The following is an 18,825-nucleotide window of genomic DNA, read 5'->3' on the forward strand; positions in this document are numbered from 1 at the left end:
CGGCCTGATGGTGGAATTGAACTCAGGACCTTCTTGCTGTGTGGCAACAGTGCTAACCACCGTGCCAACGTGCTGCTATCCTGCTGTTTTGTGTGACTTAAATCTGTTGAATTTATCTGACTTAATTTTTTTTTTTCAAACCTGACATAATCTAATTAAGTTTGTCCAGCAATTCTCCTTTTCCTTTTTAGGTCATGGGGACCTAACTCCATCTGCTGCTGAAGACAGTGCGTCACATGTGACACCTGTGGACATGAAAGCGAAGTGGATGGTACATGACATTTGGTAAGATGCTGAGTACATTAACTATATGCAACAGAAAGTTATATACATTTACACCCACACCCCCTGATGGAACAAGTATTGATATTGGAGACATGTATGATTATTGAAATCATGCTAAATTACATTTTCTTAGATAGTGTTTCAATTAGTTAAGCTAAATAAGTGCCTGTAGACATTGCCAAGCGAAGGATCAATATTTGCTTCTAGGAGGACATTTTATATATCATACACTAGTGAACAAAGCTATAACTGATATAAAGACATTCAATTCTTGGCTTAAAATAAATCAGGCCCGACTTTATTAATTAGAGCTGTTTAACCTGCCAAGACCCGAACTCTTCCACAGCATGCATTTTTAATTTTTCTTTGATATTTGGGCATATTGGGTGGGGCCCAGTGAATGTAAAAACAAAGAATTACCAGCTTTATTTTTTTTACCCAATTTTTGTTTCTAAGAAAAATAAGAGCCACAAATGCGGGTATTCGTTTAAAATTTCGATAGAACGGTCGCAGTATAATGTCCTTCTAAGTGGATATCAGGCCCTTGTAGAGCAAAATTTAGTGTTTGGGTCTAAATAACCAAAAATGTGATGTCCACATATGTGGACGCCAGGTCCGAGGAGGTTAACTTCTCATTAACACAAATACAGTGTCTAATTAGCCAATCACATGGCAGAAACTTAGTGCATGCAGACATGTCAAGATAACCTGCGGAAGTTCAAACTGAGCATCAGAACAAGGAAGAAAGGTGATTTAATGATCTGAAAAAGAAGAAAATATCCAGAAGAAAAGCATCTCTGAATGTGGAACACAGCGAACCTTGAAGCAGATGGGTTAAAGCAGCAGAAGACCACACTGGCCCTGTCAGCTGAGGCTTACAATTTGCCCATTCCCACCAAAGTGGGGCGTTTGAAATACCAAAGGAGTTTGAAAAATGTTGTCTAGTCTGATGAGTCTCATTTTCAGCTGCAATATTTGGGTAGTGATGTCAGAATTTGGTATAAACAACATGACAGCACAGATCCAAACTTCCTTGTATCAGTAAGGCAGGCTGCTAGTGGTGGAGTAATAGTGTGGGGAAATGCCACAGCTTACCTGAGTATTGTTGATGACCATGTTAATCCCTTTATGGATAGCGCACCATGTCGCAAAGCTCAAATCATCTCAAACTGGTTTCATGAACATGACAGTGAGTTCACTGTACTCAAATGATATCCACAGTCACCAGATGTCAGCCCAACCTCTGGGACATCACATCACAAATGTGCAGCAACTGTGTGATGCTATCATGTAAATATGGACCAAAATCTCTGAGCAATGCTTCCAGAAACTTGTTGAATCTGTGCCATGAAGTATTAAGACAGTTAAAAGGGATCCACACTAATAGTAGTAAGGTATACCTATTGCAGAAGCTAGCGAGTGTACGTACATGCAGCCCTTATACAGAGTCTATACACACACGCACACACACACGCACGCGCGCGCGCACACACACACACACACACACACACACACACACACACACACACACACACACGTGTAAATATGCTGTATGTATACTCAAAATACTGATTTCATTTCACAATAAATTTATCTAATGAAGTGGCTCATGAGTGTATGTGTGATTGTTAAAGGCTGCCTGAATATTTTAGTGTTTTTCATCACCAGCTACAGCTATCACATAAATGCAGAAGCCAAACAAACTCCAAACTGCAGTGGTGTACAAGTGCAATGCATCTGAAAGTTAAGACTTTTAGTTTAAGGCAAAAAGAGAAAGCCATATAAAATACATTTAACCTCAAAAATAAAGTTGATGAATTTATTCAACATCTTTATTATGAAGTACCCTTTTAAAAGAAATGTACAAGTGGAACCAGCACAGTGACATCTTGGCGTTGGAAAAAAACAAAACAGAAAACACCATGGACATGTGGTGCAGGTCTGAAGACACGTATGAAATGATAATGTACATATTTACAGCAGAGGGTTGATCAGAACAGAAGAAATAGAAATAGCATGACTGCAGCTAAAAATACAAATGGGACTGAGTGATGATTAAAACTAATAATAAAAAGCATGGATTGGTTTCAATAAACACATTTTTGAAAGGTTAAAGGCACTGTGTTTCACACAAATCAACAACGCAACAGATGCAGTTATTTGTTCTTGTCCATCAAATCATAAATCACAAGAAACAACTCAATGTAGTCATTCAACTGTCCCTGGGTGCTCTTTCTAATAAAACAGATGCAAAATATATCAGAGGGCCAAAAGCAGTTTGCACATAAACATTAAACCAAAATAGACAGTTCAATTCATCTGGAAACATTCCTTAAAGAACATGCTCGCTGATTATTAAAATTACATTTTTTTTCTTATAAACAAATACATTTCTAAATTTTTTATTTCATACTGAAGGCATAATGGGTTGGAGTAAGGACAAACACATTTTCTGATCCTATGCTCCTCTTGCTGGGGCAAACCCAGGATGATTTCTATTTGACATTAATGCAACACATTCAATTAACAATCAGCATCGAGGACACAAAACAATCAGGTGAACAGATCAATAGTGAACCTGTCCTCAAGTAGCTGACATGATCGATCCTTCGAGGATATGGTGGACAAAAGTAAAAAAAACAAAAACAAACTTTAAAAAAAAAAAAAAAATTCATAAAGTTACATTCGGCTTACGTAGCTGGTGTGCCCTCAGTGCAACGTTTGCACTGCGCTTTATATTCTGACCTCAAGGCTTTACCGCGTTATGGTACAAACACAAGCAGGTTAAAAGACTAGCTTGACATGTTGAAAAATTCACTCTGCTGTTTTCATAACAAAAAAGTGACCAAATGTGTAACACTCCTCGTGTCTATACAGTAAACATGAAGCTATAGGCAATTAGCTGAGCTTAGAATAGAAGACATCTCGCCTGGCTCTGTCTACATTTCGCAGTCTGCCTCCCAGCACATTTCAGCGTTTCCTAATCAGCATGCATCTATAACCTGAGCTGAAGGCCTTACAATCATTACGATCTTACAATCTTACTCCGACCTCAAATCTGTTTTTCCCCACCCGCAAAAGCGAGTAGTTATTAGACAGCTCATCAGGCTCTAGGCAATCGTGATAGGTCCTCTGAATCATCAATTTATATGTAATAATCTAGCAATCCACAGATCAACCAAATATCAATACTGGCATATTTTGAATCATCTACCGTGTCACCAATTTTGTGCTGAGCTAGTGTGATATAAATCTGAAAAACCTTTAAACAGTTTAGAATGACAAAAACAAAATAAATAAATAAACAAAAACTAACAATCAGCTATCAAGCAAACTATTTTAAACATCACCACTGGTGCCACCTTTCTTATAAACCAATGAACAACAAATAACTGATAATTAAATTAAATTAACTTAACTTGTAGTTGAAACTCACGTAGTTTAACTCACGTAAGAGCCAGGGTAGGTCCAATCTTTTTAGTAAACTATAAACTAACAACTGCTGGCTTTAGCTTTGCATTTACCGCTTAGATATATGAGCTGTATTAACTTATCACAGTATTCCTGGTGAAAATTTCTAATGTCAAACTATTAATTTAATTTGGAGAAAGGAAAACAAACAAAACAAACAACCCTGCAGTTTTTAAACTCAGTGTTCCTCTACAAAGTTTAAAGATGTAGGAGGAAATACTACATTCCCTCACAGTTATGTCAAATAACACACATTAGATAGCAGTGGACTGCACATACATGTGTATGTAGGCGAAGGGGGCTCACACTACACTCTTTGGCTGAGTTCCGGTGTACACGACGGACACTTAACGCTTCAGAATAAGCACTGTAGATAGTAATGGCACTGGCCAGGCAGGCAGGCAGGCAGGCACCTAGACTGAGCTTGGAGTTCTGTGCGCAGGCTTGTGATATAGCAGAAGACTTCTAAAGTTACACAAGGGGCCAGTGTGACCGTTTAAAAAAAAAAAAGATATATTGTGGTCTTTTTTGAGGGTAATAAAAAAAATCCTATATTTAAAAATCCTCCCGCAGTAGAACACGACTGCACACTCAAAGGTAAACAGTACAGAGCTGAGGTGCAGTGATGTGGTATACTGGGAAGAAACAAACAAATCGGTTGCCCTGAAATGACTAATGAACTAGCTTCAAAACATACACAATAATACAACATTAAGTCTGAGATATGACGAAATTAAGCTGCAATAATAAGTAATAGTACCTGCCTTGTACATACACGATTCAAATAAAATGAAAACAAGTAGCTAGAATACTTGTCTTATTAAAAATACGGTAAACAAGTTATGCAGAGAACTGTTATCTGAACAAGGTGATGTGAGAGATCACTACGTGACTTCTTGGAATTGAGGGTGAGCAGGTTTCTCTGTTCTGAGGCTATGAAGTCAACGAGAGGCAGGCTAAATGTTCCACTCCCCAAAAATCTTCTGTCACCAGCTGATGAGGAACAGAGACAGCAAAAGGCAGCTAGACTCCCGAGAGGAACAAAACTGCTTCCTTTACCGTCCTGAGCACCGATTGAAGAGTTTCCGTGGTAATGTAGCAGCATCGTAATGGTCTGCGGAGGACGGGCTCCTCCAGAGCAGAAGTGGAAGACTACTTTAAACCTCTCTCCTTCAGCAGTCCCCTCACCCTTTTCCCATCCATTGCAGTAGAAGTGGAAGACTGGTCAGACATACCTGAACAGCTCTCCTTGATCGTCCACAGTGGAGACAGGACAGGTGAAATAATTTATGTTCTTCTACTACCCGCTGTATCATCTGACTGAGCTTTTTTGCTTTATGTGGGTTTGGATCCAGGCGTTGATGCTCCGTAAAATTAACCGCCTCCTTAACGCTTGAGCTTCGACTATGCAGCGCAATCTCCATTCGGTCGCACGTTACTCCTTCCGCCTTTCTACTTCCCGTTGTTCGTTTTCTGGCAGGTGAATTTCAATCCCACCTGAATGTTTTCTTCCTCTTTTTCATGCCATCTGATTTGTTTTCATGTTCCCAAAATTTCAGTCAACCTTCTCCACCTTCCCAACGATCTTCTCCTCGAAGATAGGCAAGATTGCGTCATCGTCACGAACCTCCTCGAACACCACACCACAGTCAAACTCGTCGCTCACTTTCTTGAAATAGAACCTAAACACAAGCACAAGTGTAAGAGCACATCTTTAACATTCCCACACACACTTATGGCTTTTTAAAACCTGTCTATGTATTTACCTGTAGTGGCCCTTTTTGGTAAGCAGCTCCTTGAACTGGCCCAAAGTCACTACACGGCCTTTAACAGATGTTCGATAGGGAATTGGTTCTCCACAAAAGTAGTAAGCCACTGTCATGTTCTCGCACATTTGACGCTTTCCAGACTTGTGCCTGAGACAGAAAAAATACACGTAAACACACAACATAAAGAATAAACATTAATAATAATAACAATAACCGAGTACACAGAATTTGGCCTGACACCTACCTAGGCTTGACCTGTTGTAGTGCAGCCCTCCTCCTCTCCTCCTCCAGCCTCCGTCTAGCCTCCTCCAGCTGGGTGAGGGGGTTGGGAGCTGGGTTGGGGGGCATAGCTGGGTCCTGGATGAAGGGATGAGAAGGCTGGACTTGGGTGGATGATGAGCCGGGGATAGCGGTGGACACTGAAGAAGGGTTACGTAGTTGAGCAGAGACCCAGGGGTGCACAGCTCCAGGCCGCTCCACTGAAGCTGGACGTGGCGATTCGCTGCTGGTTCCTGTCCTCCTTGAGCTACTGGTGCTCCCTCTGAAAAAACAAGAGAATTGCCTGCATTAAAATGGGCACAGGAACTAGAGTCTCACAATATGAGACTATGCTAAGCATAGTCTTATTGATCGCTATATCAAGAACCACTGAAATTCTGGTTCTTGATATAGCAAGTACGCGTTACTCAGGACAAACATTTAAAACCTGAAGAAGAATAACCCCCAACATAAGCAGAAATGATTTGTTCGATGTATCCACGTGCTCCCCTGTGAGATTCTCCCTCTCCGATGCTGCCTAAATATCACTTTACTCTCATTTATTAGTAGGCTCCAAATTCCATTCATTTGCAGTAAACGTTAAATATTTCTAAGATATGTATGTCTCTCTGATCTTGTTTGAGGGGAATGGGCATCTGCCACATGGTGTTGTACACAAAAACTCATTTTTTAGCATCACTGGGGAAGAGAATTAAACTCTCACAAATAAAGTTATACTTCACTTGCGTTGTTACTGACAACATGTGCAACAAGTTCCTTCCATGTTAGAGCAGAACACGGGCAATCTGTAACACATCTAATGCTGGAGGGCGGCCTTGCTGTTAATCTTGTTGGCACAGGTCTGTTATATATGCCAGCTGACTAGTGCCCGCACACACAGTTATGTGGTCATGGGTTAATAATAAAGAGTAATCATTAGCCAGGTTATTGCTTAGCTGTGGGCACAATCGCAGATTCCATTTGCCGTTATCAAAGTGTCATCTATAAGGTCACAGAGACATTCACTTTGCTAGGAGCAGAGTCTGCTTTTACTTTGATCCTCTGCTTTAAATGGCGACCAACAACACAAAGTGTTCTTCTTTTTTGCCAAGTAAAATATCAATGCCAAACCACTGCCAAATAAAAAAAAAATTCAATACACTATATCTGATGAGAAAGAAAACACATCACCTGTATTCCTAATTTAATTTTTATTTCATTATTTGATCTTAAGAATTTTAAAAATTTCAACAACTATAAATTACTGTCAGCTTTAAATATAAAACGACTCACCCATGGGAACTCTTTCTCTGTCTGTCTCCATCCATCATCCATTGCAGGATCTTCTGGTTTCTCTCCAAATCCTCCATTGGTACCTGTGCCTCCAGGCCACGCCCACTCTCGTCACCTTTCCCCGATGCCTCTGATGTCTTCTTACAACCTCGCCGTGATAGTGTGCTGCCTTTACTACTGCAGAACAAACAGGTAACAAAAGAAAAAAAAAAAACAGTTGGAGTCATCCGATTACTTAACAATAAGATACTTTACTGCCACTAGGGCACTACCAGGATACGGACTTGTCATTAATAATAGTATAATACATTAAAGAAATACAAATGTATGCAAAGTTCTGGAGCCTATCCCAGGGTGCACCTGTCACAGGACAAACACACAGAGACAACCATTGGCACTCACTTTCACACCTATGGGCAATTGAGGTTCATCAATTAACCTAATCCCACTAACTGCAAGTCTTTGGGTTGTGGGAGAGAACCCATGCAAACATGGGGAGAACATGCAAGCTCCACACAGAAAGATCCCGGCCTGATGACGGAATTGAACTCAGGACCTTCTTGCTGTGAGCCAATCGTGCTCAGTGGGAATATGGCTGTACGGTAAAAACTGTTCAGGAATTGTCTAGTTTTGAATTTTTCATGAATCTGTATCTCTTAGCAGACGGTAAAAGTTCAAAAACATTTTAGGCAGGATGGAAAGGGTTTTTGAGTTGTATGCAAGCAGCAAAGAGATGAAGATGTCACTCAAAGCTGGTAGGTGGAAGTTAGTGACGCCTCTGCAAAGCTGTTCCCCTTCCATACAACTTCCTATAGACCAAGTGCACATGCTTACCTATAACCCATCCCCTCGTGTGTGCTGGCTCCAGCTCCGTCAGCATAGTTTCGACTTCTCCCGGCATACTGATTGGCTGACTCTCCATTCCACAGGAAGTTGGGCTGAGACCTACTACCCGTTTCCTCTGGCCCATCCCTTCCTCTGTGGTGGTACAACGGCTTGTGGTGATGCATACCTGAGATGGAAATCAGTAAAGTAAATGGAAACTCACAGCACTGACATCTGTGCTATTTCACCTGAAGAGTCAGTTATGGCTTGCCATTAAAAAAATTTGTAACAGGATGCACTAGTTAGTCCAAGCATATTATAGTTCCTTCCTGTGTTGTAAAGGCACATTAAAAATCTCAAGACTCCATCTTCACATTAACTCAATATAATGAGCACGAGTTAAGCCTACTCTGTTATACCAACATCAATATTAAACAGAGCAACAACAGCACATTATTCCACAGCAACACAAACACTTGAGCAGAATAACAACTATTTCTTGCTACTTGAGGTTACATTTGCCAAAAACTACAGTGTACAGTAGGTGTGGGGAATACGGTCTCCAAAAAACCAAAACAAAACAAAACACTCTTAAAAAGACAGGGACACAGGATATGAACCAGGTATAATGTTGAAGCATCAGCATTAACTTCTAATGCACAGTTCCGCAAATAAATAAAATAATTTTTAATGTTTGTAGAAATAATTTACCCAAAGTTGTGTAATGTAAGAAAAAGTCTGCACTTTTTCTAAATGTGTTTGTAGAACTGGAGAGGACATGTAACTGTGTCCGTTGGAGAGTTGCTTTAGCGACATGTGGTATTGGGGGCAGAGCTTAACACAGAGAGTAACCTGGGCCCACATTTAGATCGTGGAAATCGTGCTCGACCATTTCTCCCTCCCCTTCACAGCCTCTTACCTTTGACTCCAGCAGCAGGCAGACTGTGACCTGCACCTCTGTGTGCAGGGTAGTGAGGCGGCCCGATTCCCCCGTCAGGTGAACGCGATGATTTGGGAGGAGTGTGCCGACCCCCTCCTGCTAAGGTGCTGTTGTTTGCCCCTGGCGACTGGCAGCCTGGCGTCCTCATCACCCGCTGTACATGCTCATCCAAAATAGATTCTGGGTCGTCGTCATGGGGATCATCTATGGGGACCAGGCCTCCGTAAGTGGCGACTGTTGCCGTGTTAGCAGTTGTCTCGGAATAACGGGCACCATAAAGAGGTGGAAACGATGAGGGGACGGGTAGAGACATGCTATGAGAAGACATTGAGGTTGTCATGGAGACGTCAGCATCATCCCCCTCTTCTTCCTGTTAAGAACAGAAAATACATTTAGTTTTTCAATTTTAAAACTGGGTTGTACATCAATACAGAAGACAATGATTAAGGTGATGGAGGCTAATAAATGTGTTTCTTTTTTTGCCTAGCCTTTCTGCCTGTGTATTACAAGCCGGATGGCTTCGTGGCAGTAACCTGACACCCAAGGGAAAAAAAGTAAATTAAAAAAGAAAAAGAAAAAAAGAATTGGGCAAACTTTATCTAAAAATGCTGTTGTGCCAGTTCACCTGATATCAACTCACTTAGAATCACCAATAATTAAACTATCGATATATAATCCCAGAGTGATTATCTCTTCTCTTGATGGCATAGTCTCTCTTCTTACCAGCAGCAATGAGTCTATACAGAAGCTATCACTGTTAAAGTGGAATGCTAGAGCCAGATTAACTGAGTATAATATTAAATTCCCACCGTGGCTGGTCACAAGAAACCGAAATGGCAAGTTTTTCTGGCAAGAATCTTGTTTGTCACTTGTTATAACAATGTGTTGCTGCTTAATAGGGCTGCACGATTTTGCATAAAATGAGAATCACAATTCGCTCACGATTTTCTTTTCTAATATAAATATTTATTGCACTTATTAACTGCACATCCACTTCGTAACAGTTGAGACTAAACAAAAACAATTACGTCTCCACCGTTGCTCGACACTGCGTGTATACAGCAGGTAGTGCAACATTTGAAAAATAGTTGCGGGACGGCACCGTGTAGCGTTTGTCTAGGGTTTTGATCATTTTCCTAAATCCCTCGTTTTGCACAGTGTTGATGGGAGCCATATCTTTGGTCAGGTGATAAGTGATAGCCTCCGTAATTTCTTTGTGCGTGCGGGAGTTCGACAGGTATAGGGAGGCGCTGTATAAGGTTCCTGTTATTGATGTTTGGGTGGTTGACCGGGACAGATTTTCTCCTGTCACTTTCTTGGGCTTTACAGCTTCGTCATCTCTCACGTGCTCTCCGTTGTTTTTTCCCTGCCAGCTGACTTCTGTATCACGTGGTATAAGCCTCCGCCCTTGTCATTTGTTGAGCAGGAAGAGTGAGCGCTTGTTTTCATGCAGATTATGTCCCGGATCAAAATGCGGTACAATCGTCATCTTTTTTTTTTTTTTTTTTAAATCGTTGTCATTTGGAAATGAGATCACACATAAGTATGAATTGAGATTGCGATTTTCTAACGATTAATTGTGCAGCCCTACTGCTTCATACAACTCTACCCTACTGCAAGAGAGTAGAATCAATCGCTAAACTGTTCACAGGCATTTCTGCATATATGGCATAATGCATTGTCTAAATTTCTACTGTGTAAATCTCCTTGTAGATGAGAAGCTAGCTGTGAGTCTGGAATAGAAGTGACAGAGCTGCATAGGCAGGCTGACTAAAATGGAAACAACTCTTTCTTTCACTTACAAAGTTTTAATTTCGAAGAATTAAAATCACATTGCAGGGTGCATATATATGATCGTGTACTCACCAGCCGTACTCTCTTCAGCCTCTCTTCAAGTCTTTCCTGAGCCTCTCGCTCTCTGAGCACCGTCTCCAGCCTGCTGATAAGCTCCGCTGCAAACCTCTCAGGCTCTACGTGGATGTCCTTTGGCATTCGATACGTGCGCTGTGTATTGACACAAGTAGAAATTATTACATACTACACACGGGTGCATATGTCTGCTGCCATAATTTAAATGGCAAACTTATAAACTAATATGCATTTAACACATTCAAATGGGAAAACTTAACTTGTGCAAACAATCAATGTTAGCAATGTGTGACAGTTATGGTAATTCCTTCTCAACTACTTGCAGATAATTACTGCCTTAAGACCACCTCACATTATGAGCTAAATCTGCCTGCTGTGTATAGTACCATTACATCTACTCCTCCTACTTCTTCAAACCCAGAATTTAGGAATATGTAACTATGTTTTATTCCAAAGTTTTAACTGGTATCAATCAGATGCCTCTCAGATGTCACTTCTGAGTGTCTGTACATCAAGTGCTTTTAGTTTTTAATGGGGCTGGTGATTTCAATCAGTGTCCAAGTTGATCCTGAACTTTTAAAAATCCAGTGCCAATAAGTTGCTGAACTTTAGCTGTACTCATTTTGACCAACAAGCTGGTAGTGCACCAGGACCTCAGCTTTGCATGGGATGCAGCACCTTTACTTCCAGTTTAAACTGTGGAATGTGCACACAAGTCACTTCACTGACACCAAAAAACACACAGCACCTCTGGCAGCGATTCAACACAGTAGCAGGCTACAAGCCCACCGATCAGACATGCTGTAATGACCTCGCACTGCCAGATAACCTCAATACACCAACAACAAAGGGCTCCCGTCGTCACCTGCCAAACAGATCATGTTCTGAAGGAATGTGTAGAACAACTGAAAGATGTTTTCACAAGGACATTTTCAACATCTTCCTCAGACAAAAATAACATTCCCACTTGTCTAAACGGCACCACTATAATTTTGTACCCAAGAAATCTAACCCAGCTTGTTTGAATGACTACCACCCTCTAGCCCTCACCCCAAGAAATGTGAAATGCTTTGAAAGGCTTGTCTTGCAACATAATAAGTCACATCTCCCTTTTAACCCCTAGAATTTGCATGCAGAGAAAACCAGCCTACAAAAGATGCCATTATATCCACCCTGCACCACCTCAGTCTGACTCACCTGCAATACAGAAAGTCATACACATCCTACTGATTCAAGTCAACTTTTTACACTATCTTGCCACAGCAGCTTGTGGAGAAGCTGAACCTGCTCCGTGTGGGACCTGGTACCTAGAACTGGATCTTGGGCTTTCTTACACAGAGATGGCAGATGGCCAGAAAAGGAAGAAAACAACACAATATGCTGAATACAAGATCGCTTTAAAGGGTGTGTATTCAGCCCATTATTGTTCAAGATGTGGATACATGACTGCTCTGCTAGTTTTAACACAACCACACCAAAAGGTTTGCTAAGGTAGGCCTCATTGCCAATCAAGATGAGTCAGCACACAGAGGAGTTGACAGCCTGACAACCTTAACCTCAACACAGGGAAAAACATCAACAATGAGATAATTGCTGACTTCTCGACAATCAGTTTCACCTTCCACTAATTGTTGGTTCTGTGGTAGAAACAAAAGCATGTAATTTCTGCCGATATGCCAAACTGATGACATCACTTCCAGTTACTACACCACCACAGCCTTAATCAAAAAAGGCCTAGCAGCACCCTCCGCCTCCTCCACATGCTGCAACTCCCATCAGACATTTACAACCAGTGCAGTCTGGGCATTGCCAACGTCCCCACTCATCCTTCTCACAGCCTGTCGCAGCATTCGCTCAAGGACACCCCCCCCCCCCCCCCCCCCCCCCACACACACACACACACACACCAGCTTTTCAACCCACATCGATCACAATGCTGAACCAGAACAACAAGAAGGGCCTTACTTAACATATTTATTTACTTGTGCATCACTTATTTATTATCGTCATGATATTTTGCACTGAGCAGGATGCCAAGCCCAAGTTGCTCTCCAATGCATCGATCCGTGTATGAATGATACACTGAAAGCACTTAACCATAAAAAAAAGTATGAAAAATACGAACAGGTGTGAATTTAGCAAAGATTACAAAGTTGTATTGTCACATAAAAGCCTAATAGTGTGCAGAAAAACTTTAAAACTGCATTCCAGTGTCAAATTCTGCACATATTTCACTGTGCATGCAGCAATACAAGAACTGATATTGCAGCGAATTGCTGTTTGTACTCACAGGTATATGAGGTAGGGGCACACGTCCGTTGGCTTTGGCACTTTCATGCATCTCTTTACGATGCTGTTTCCAATATCTGTATGGAGGAATACCATCTCTACACAAACACAGAGGGAAAAAAAAGATGAACAAAAATCAATTACAGATCTGTAACATTTTTACAAAACTCAAAAGTGTAGTATTGTCCGAGGCGCAGCAGGCTGTCTGTGAGTACTTACACACTGCTGTCGGTCAGTGACATTGTGTCTGCATCGCTCGACATGCTCTGCTGCTCACTGTCATTGGCACTGGTTGCTGGAGCCCGCGCATAACCCATGTTTGCGTAGTATGGGTTTATCGGCTCTCTCCATGGCCTGAAGAAGAATTGAGACATCGTGATTCATGCGAAGGAGCCATGTTAAATTTTCAGGGGTTCTTACAAAACATTCGCACCAGTTTTTTTTTTTGCCTTAGTCATGTCTGATATGATGCTTGTGAATTGTGCTAAAAAAAAATGTGTTAAAGGCTTCAAAATTGTGAATTCAAAAGTGTGAAGCGTCCCGATTAAATACACAAAATGGAAAAAAAGGCTCAGAAAGTTTGGCTGCACACTAAATTTGCTCTTCTCAAGAAAGACTTGTGTTCATGATTTCGCAATAAGACAAAATGCCACCTACTCTTGATATAAGTGGGTGTGCTGCAAAGATTCCCCGAAAAGAGCTATTTGCAATCTTGAAAGGGTTACAAAGAAGCTAACAGAAAAAAGTCTCAGCCTTGCCACATGAATATTTCCACTATAAGAATATCAACAGGTATTATATATTATTACTTATTATAATGAAAAATATTATAGATGTATTTTGGAAATGTTTGTAAATGACAAACTCTAATTACCAAAATATTACTCTTGCATAATACTAGGTCATCTACACCGCTATACACGAAACAAGAAACACCCACCGTTTCCCACGGGACATGATAGGGCATGTGATTATGTATACGCACATGCATGTATGCAAGTGAAAGGAGGGGCACTCAAGCATTTTAAAAATGAATAAACATAACATAACCCAACCCAAACAAACATAACCTGACATCTACTTAGTAAGAACATATACAGAAACAATCAACAGCCTCTCCACAAAGTTCCTCCTCAAACAGATCAATTCTGAGTCCACTCTCTTAGACTGCAGCTGGTCCCTGTTCTGTTCTGAAAGTCTCAGAGAGCTCAGCCCAGTAGCATCAGCTCTCCGCCTGCTGTGGGTTCTACTTAGAGCTGAATCTAGGGCTTGCATCAGATCTCCAGAGAACCAAATACAAACGTAACCAGCTGCAGTCCAAGTCTGTCCAACTGCAGGACATGGGAAACACTAGACGCAAAGGATCGAAGCTGACTGGTTAGCACAGAACATTCAGATCTAGACTATGTTGTTTTTTTTAAAAATTGACATCGCATGGAAGTTTCAATAAATGTTTAGATATTATTTATGTTATGACTGCAAAACAGCAGGCGTATACACACACACACACACCTGTACTCCCTGCTGTCCTGCCTCCTCCTACTGGCTGAGGCTCTCTGTGGTGCCGTCTGCATCAGCAGGGTCTGAGTCAACCTGCAAGCTGGTGTGTCTCCACAGTCGTCCTCATCTTTCTCTTCCTCCACTTCCCTCACTCCTCCTCCTCCACACCTAAGACCACATTTATGTTATTAAAAAAAGTCAGATGAATTATATTACTTTTAAATATTTAGACAAATGAATTTCAGCTTCAAAACTTTGTTAGAGCTGTTCTGATCAGCTGAGACAGATTAGTGAAGTTTACAGTTAAATCCTATGCAATGCATCAGAATTGAAATGTGGTATAACACAAAGTCTCAGGTTCCTTTCTCTTCTCACCTCCACTCCTCATCCTCAGCGAGTGTAGGCAAATACCCAGAAACAGGCTTGGCTGGTCCTGATGAAGGGCTCTGATCACTGGGGTTTGGCTTTGGGCTTTCTCCCCCTGTCCGTGTGTACTCCAGGTACAGATCTGACTTAAGGAACAAAGGGTAGGTGTTCTCCTCGATTATAGTCTGGATCTCTGTCTGAGCCTGGAACACACAAAGACCAAGTTGGTACAATAAAAATGAAGACATTATTTCTCACCTCTCACTAAGTTCACTGTGACACAGTGCTCCCAGACTGAAAGGCTTTGCCCTTTCAAACTATATATTTCATGCCAAATGAATACTCATTACAGACCAACACAATTACACAGGATATACCAGCATTTATGTCAGAGACTACACAGCTAGGCTAACACCTATTCCAGACTGAAAAAGCAATGTGTGTCAAACCACATGCAAGCAATAAACCTGAAAGGGTCAAAGTGCATCCCTCGATGTGGCTTCGCACAAGTCAAGTTGGTTTGAATTCTAGTTGAACAGTACACAGCTTTGGATTTTATTACTTTGATGACTTGCGGAGAAACAGCAACGGAAATAAAATCAAACGCAAGTCTGTGGAACAGCTATAAAGAAAGCTAATTGAAACAAGCTTCATTTGGTCCATCACAGTAATACCCATGCATTCTTACTCAACATAACATTATTAAGTATACTCTATGAGACTCAAGTCTTTAAGACTGGTGATAGAAGTCTCATAGAGTATACATGTGGTCTCAACATTAAGAAGATAAAAATGAGCAGTCATCTACGCAAAACTGAAAGTGTTCAGGGTTAAAGAGGGCAGAGAGGAGCAGATGATCCTTTGGTGTGGTTTGCTCATTAAGGCAGAAACAAAGCACAAGGAAACACAAATCTGTAGTTTAACAAAACAGCGACAAGTGTGTGACTTCTCTTGCTCTTTTACTTTTCCTGTCAGGATGAATGCCCCCTGTCAACCACAGGAACACTGTCAGAAGATCAGAAACTGATTGAGGTACTCAGGAAGTATAGCTGCACTTACACCGTGGGAACCTGGGTAAGCTTATAGTTTGAGTCACTGTTCCCTCCCCCTAAATAAAACCCTAAAGTCAATAAAGCAGAACTGAACGGCCCTGACAAATCTAACACGTTTCAAGACAGCAAAAGCTCCTTGTTCTGAGATTGTTTTAAATATTCAATGGAAATGAATACATGCAAGAACAAACTCTGTGAATTATAAATATGCTACTTTCCATGTTTTTAAATAAAGATACTCACTACAAAATCTGATCTGTATAAGGGCTGGTTAAATAGATATGGCTTTAAGTTCCTTAAATCTGGGAGTAAATATTGACACTAAAATTATAACGACTTGACAGGAATAGACCTAGTGCAGTGAGAAGAGCGAAAAACATAAGTTCCCAGCACCAGTCAACTGAAAGCACAGCCATATGAAAGCCATTGTCTGATTTTTTTTTTCATCATGAACCATCTTGCCAACATCCACAATTCAGTTTCAGTTTCCTAACCTGTCGGCCTGCAACACTGTTTAGCATTGGCACCTTAATGGCTACAGTTTCCATTCCTTAGCCAAATCTGGCCATTTAAACAAACAAAATAATAGCTGTCAGGAATGAATAACAGTATCTACTAGACTGTTCTCTTCAACCTGACTGGCATTCTGTTAAATATTACAATATAAAATTCTAATAACCTGTTCAAAAATGGCTGCATCGGGATGCGGCTTTCCCACGCAGTCTCTGATGAAGCTCTTGGTGGCAGCTTTGATCTGCCTGGAGACGATCCCATTCCCATCTACAATATACTTTCTGTAGATAGCCTTGGCCAGCTTTGCCCTCTTGTCCTGGCTGGTCTTCCTGAACCCAGAGCAGGCAAACCAGAAGTCGAGAAGGTCTGCACACCCTTCCTGGCACAGGAAGGTTCTGAACAGCTGGGTGCCTTCCCTGTCGTCCAGGAGGGAGTGAAGTGACTCGGCCCACTTCAGGTAAGGAGGGGTTGGTGAAGCAGAGCCCTCAGGTTCATAGCCCAAGTCCAAGTCAGGGCGACGTGGGGTCGCAGACGAGGAGGAGGGTGTATAACTTGACGGGTCCCCCATTTTAGACGACAGGGGATAGCCTGCGGTTTGGGAAAGGGTGTTTGGACGGGTGCTGACTGACTGGACTGGGGTGTCCACGTCTGAGCCCTCCTCACCAGGAACCGGGGGCCGCGGTGCATCCTCTGTAAAGTGGGTAGGGGCACTCATGGAGGCCACAACCCCACCCCCGCCCCTGTACCCGATCCCATGCAATTCTCTGACAACGCTCATGTCTCTGATTGCACAAGGCAGAGGTCAGATATTCCCCTTTAGCAATGACTTGGCTGGCAAACAATTCACCCTGCAATGGAAACAAGAAAAGCAGTTAGATGTAGCAGTGGAAGGTGATGACTCAAATACAAATATTATTGCTAAGGTGAGAATGATGACTTGAGTCACACCTCATCACTGAACTGTGTCACCCCACTAATACACACACAGTATGTATATATTTAGAGTGCGAGAGATCACTGAGTAATAACGTTAGATGATGAGCAGACACACGAAGTATGATACTAACAGTATGAGACTCATGAGAATATAGTCATAGAAACTGAAAATACAGCTAGTTTGTTAACTTGGCATCTAAACCTACTAGCAAATACACCTTAGTTTAAATAATCTCGTATTTCTCCAACTAAATCTCCAGTTTAACGATGACGAACTCAACATGCTTTACTTGAGTATCCAAGCTTAAGTTCACCAACAAGTTTATTTCGCCTGTGTAGCAGCTAGCTTTAGCGCTAACTCCTGTCAAATAACACGCTCGGTATTGCTGGACACTGTTTTGCAAATAACCAACTAATGCTAACAAGCTAAAATGGCTAGCTAGCCTTGTAGCAATGCCACCACCAATGCCAGGGCTTTGAAGTGAGAATCTCATTCATCTTGGCCTGCAAAGACTGTGGGGGATGGGCACCGAAACAAACTCCACACAACACGGGCCTCCGTGCAAAAAAAGGAAAAAAACTTCAGCACTAGAGGAAACTATAAACGTACTCGTAAAGAGCACATTTGTACAGAAGCAACGCAAACTTTCTTGTTGGTTAACCCCAACAAATCTAGTCGCATAAGATCAAACAAAACAAGAAAGCGAGGGCACGTTTCTGACTCTGCTGGCTGCAGCGCCAGCTAGCTTGATGTGTTAGCTAGTTTTGATTAGCTGGCTAGCTTAGCTAGGTCCGTTAACGTCTGTGTTTTCCACAAAAGTTTACGTCCTACCGTCTCTGAAAGCCCGTTCCCCGTAATCCGCTGCATTGGGGATACTGGCGCGAACAGTGTACTCCAAAACGCAGCATATGGATAGCTTTTGAGATTAAATATTAACGAAAATAACCCGTCGTCTTGCCCTTAACTCCCCATGGTGGCTGCTTTCAGAGCAATAATACAGAGCGAGTACGTGAGTGCACGCCGACTGTAAGCGGAGCGTAGTACGTTTCTAGAAATGCGCCGGATAGAAACGCCAAACACACGAAAAAATACCCGAGATTCTTTAATCTTATCCACGATAAATGCAGCGATACGTGAACGTTATTATAAGTGTCCAGCGTGCATCATTTCCAAATAGTTACAAGAATACAAGAAATGTAAAATTATTTACTATGCAAGGCAAAACTGACTGATGCAGCATTTTGATTCTGCAGCAATGTAGAGCTAATTCAAATTGTTTTATGGGATATTTACTGAAAATGTGTTTGTTTCAAAACCAAAGTATGACCGCCAAGTCAATGTAGTAAAGTACAACTAGACTCCAACAGCATTTATGGAAAAAGGAAAATGTGCAAACTGCACAAGGTTTAAATATCCAAGTAAATTTAACCTATTTTAGAAACGCACCTAAATCCTGCA

General features: G+C 41.5%; 1 protein-coding gene across 2 annotated transcripts; it reads right to left on the reverse strand.

The window, feature by feature from the left end:
- Nucleotides 1–2,090: 2,090 nt before the first annotated feature.
- On the reverse strand, nt 2,091–18,373 carry LOC101472703 (axin-1). Of its 2 annotated transcripts, none has more exons than XM_004569035.4 (13): nt 18,199–18,373; nt 16,597–17,278; nt 14,875–15,068; nt 14,512–14,667; nt 13,219–13,353; nt 13,001–13,097; nt 10,708–10,845; nt 8,821–9,211; nt 7,911–8,088; nt 7,077–7,250; nt 5,770–6,066; nt 5,523–5,672; nt 2,091–5,438 (listed from the first exon to the last, which is right to left on the reverse strand). In XM_004569035.4, exons 2-13 carry the CDS (start codon nt 17,206–17,208, stop codon nt 5,312–5,314), a joined length of 2,649 nt encoding a protein of 882 aa, XP_004569092.1. In that variant the 5' UTR covers nt 17,209–17,278; nt 18,199–18,373; the 3' UTR covers nt 2,091–5,311. The 2 variants fall into 2 exon arrangements, with proteins under 2 accessions (XP_004569092.1, XP_004569090.1); XM_004569033.4 differs by having other exon boundaries at nt 7,077–7,253.
- Nucleotides 18,374–18,825: the final 452 nt, after the last annotated feature.

This window comes from Maylandia zebra, linkage group LG6, assembly GCF_041146795.1.
Source record: "Maylandia zebra isolate NMK-2024a linkage group LG6, Mzebra_GT3a, whole genome shotgun sequence".
In the NCBI taxonomy this organism is placed as follows: domain Eukaryota; kingdom Metazoa; phylum Chordata; class Actinopteri; order Cichliformes; family Cichlidae; genus Maylandia; species Maylandia zebra.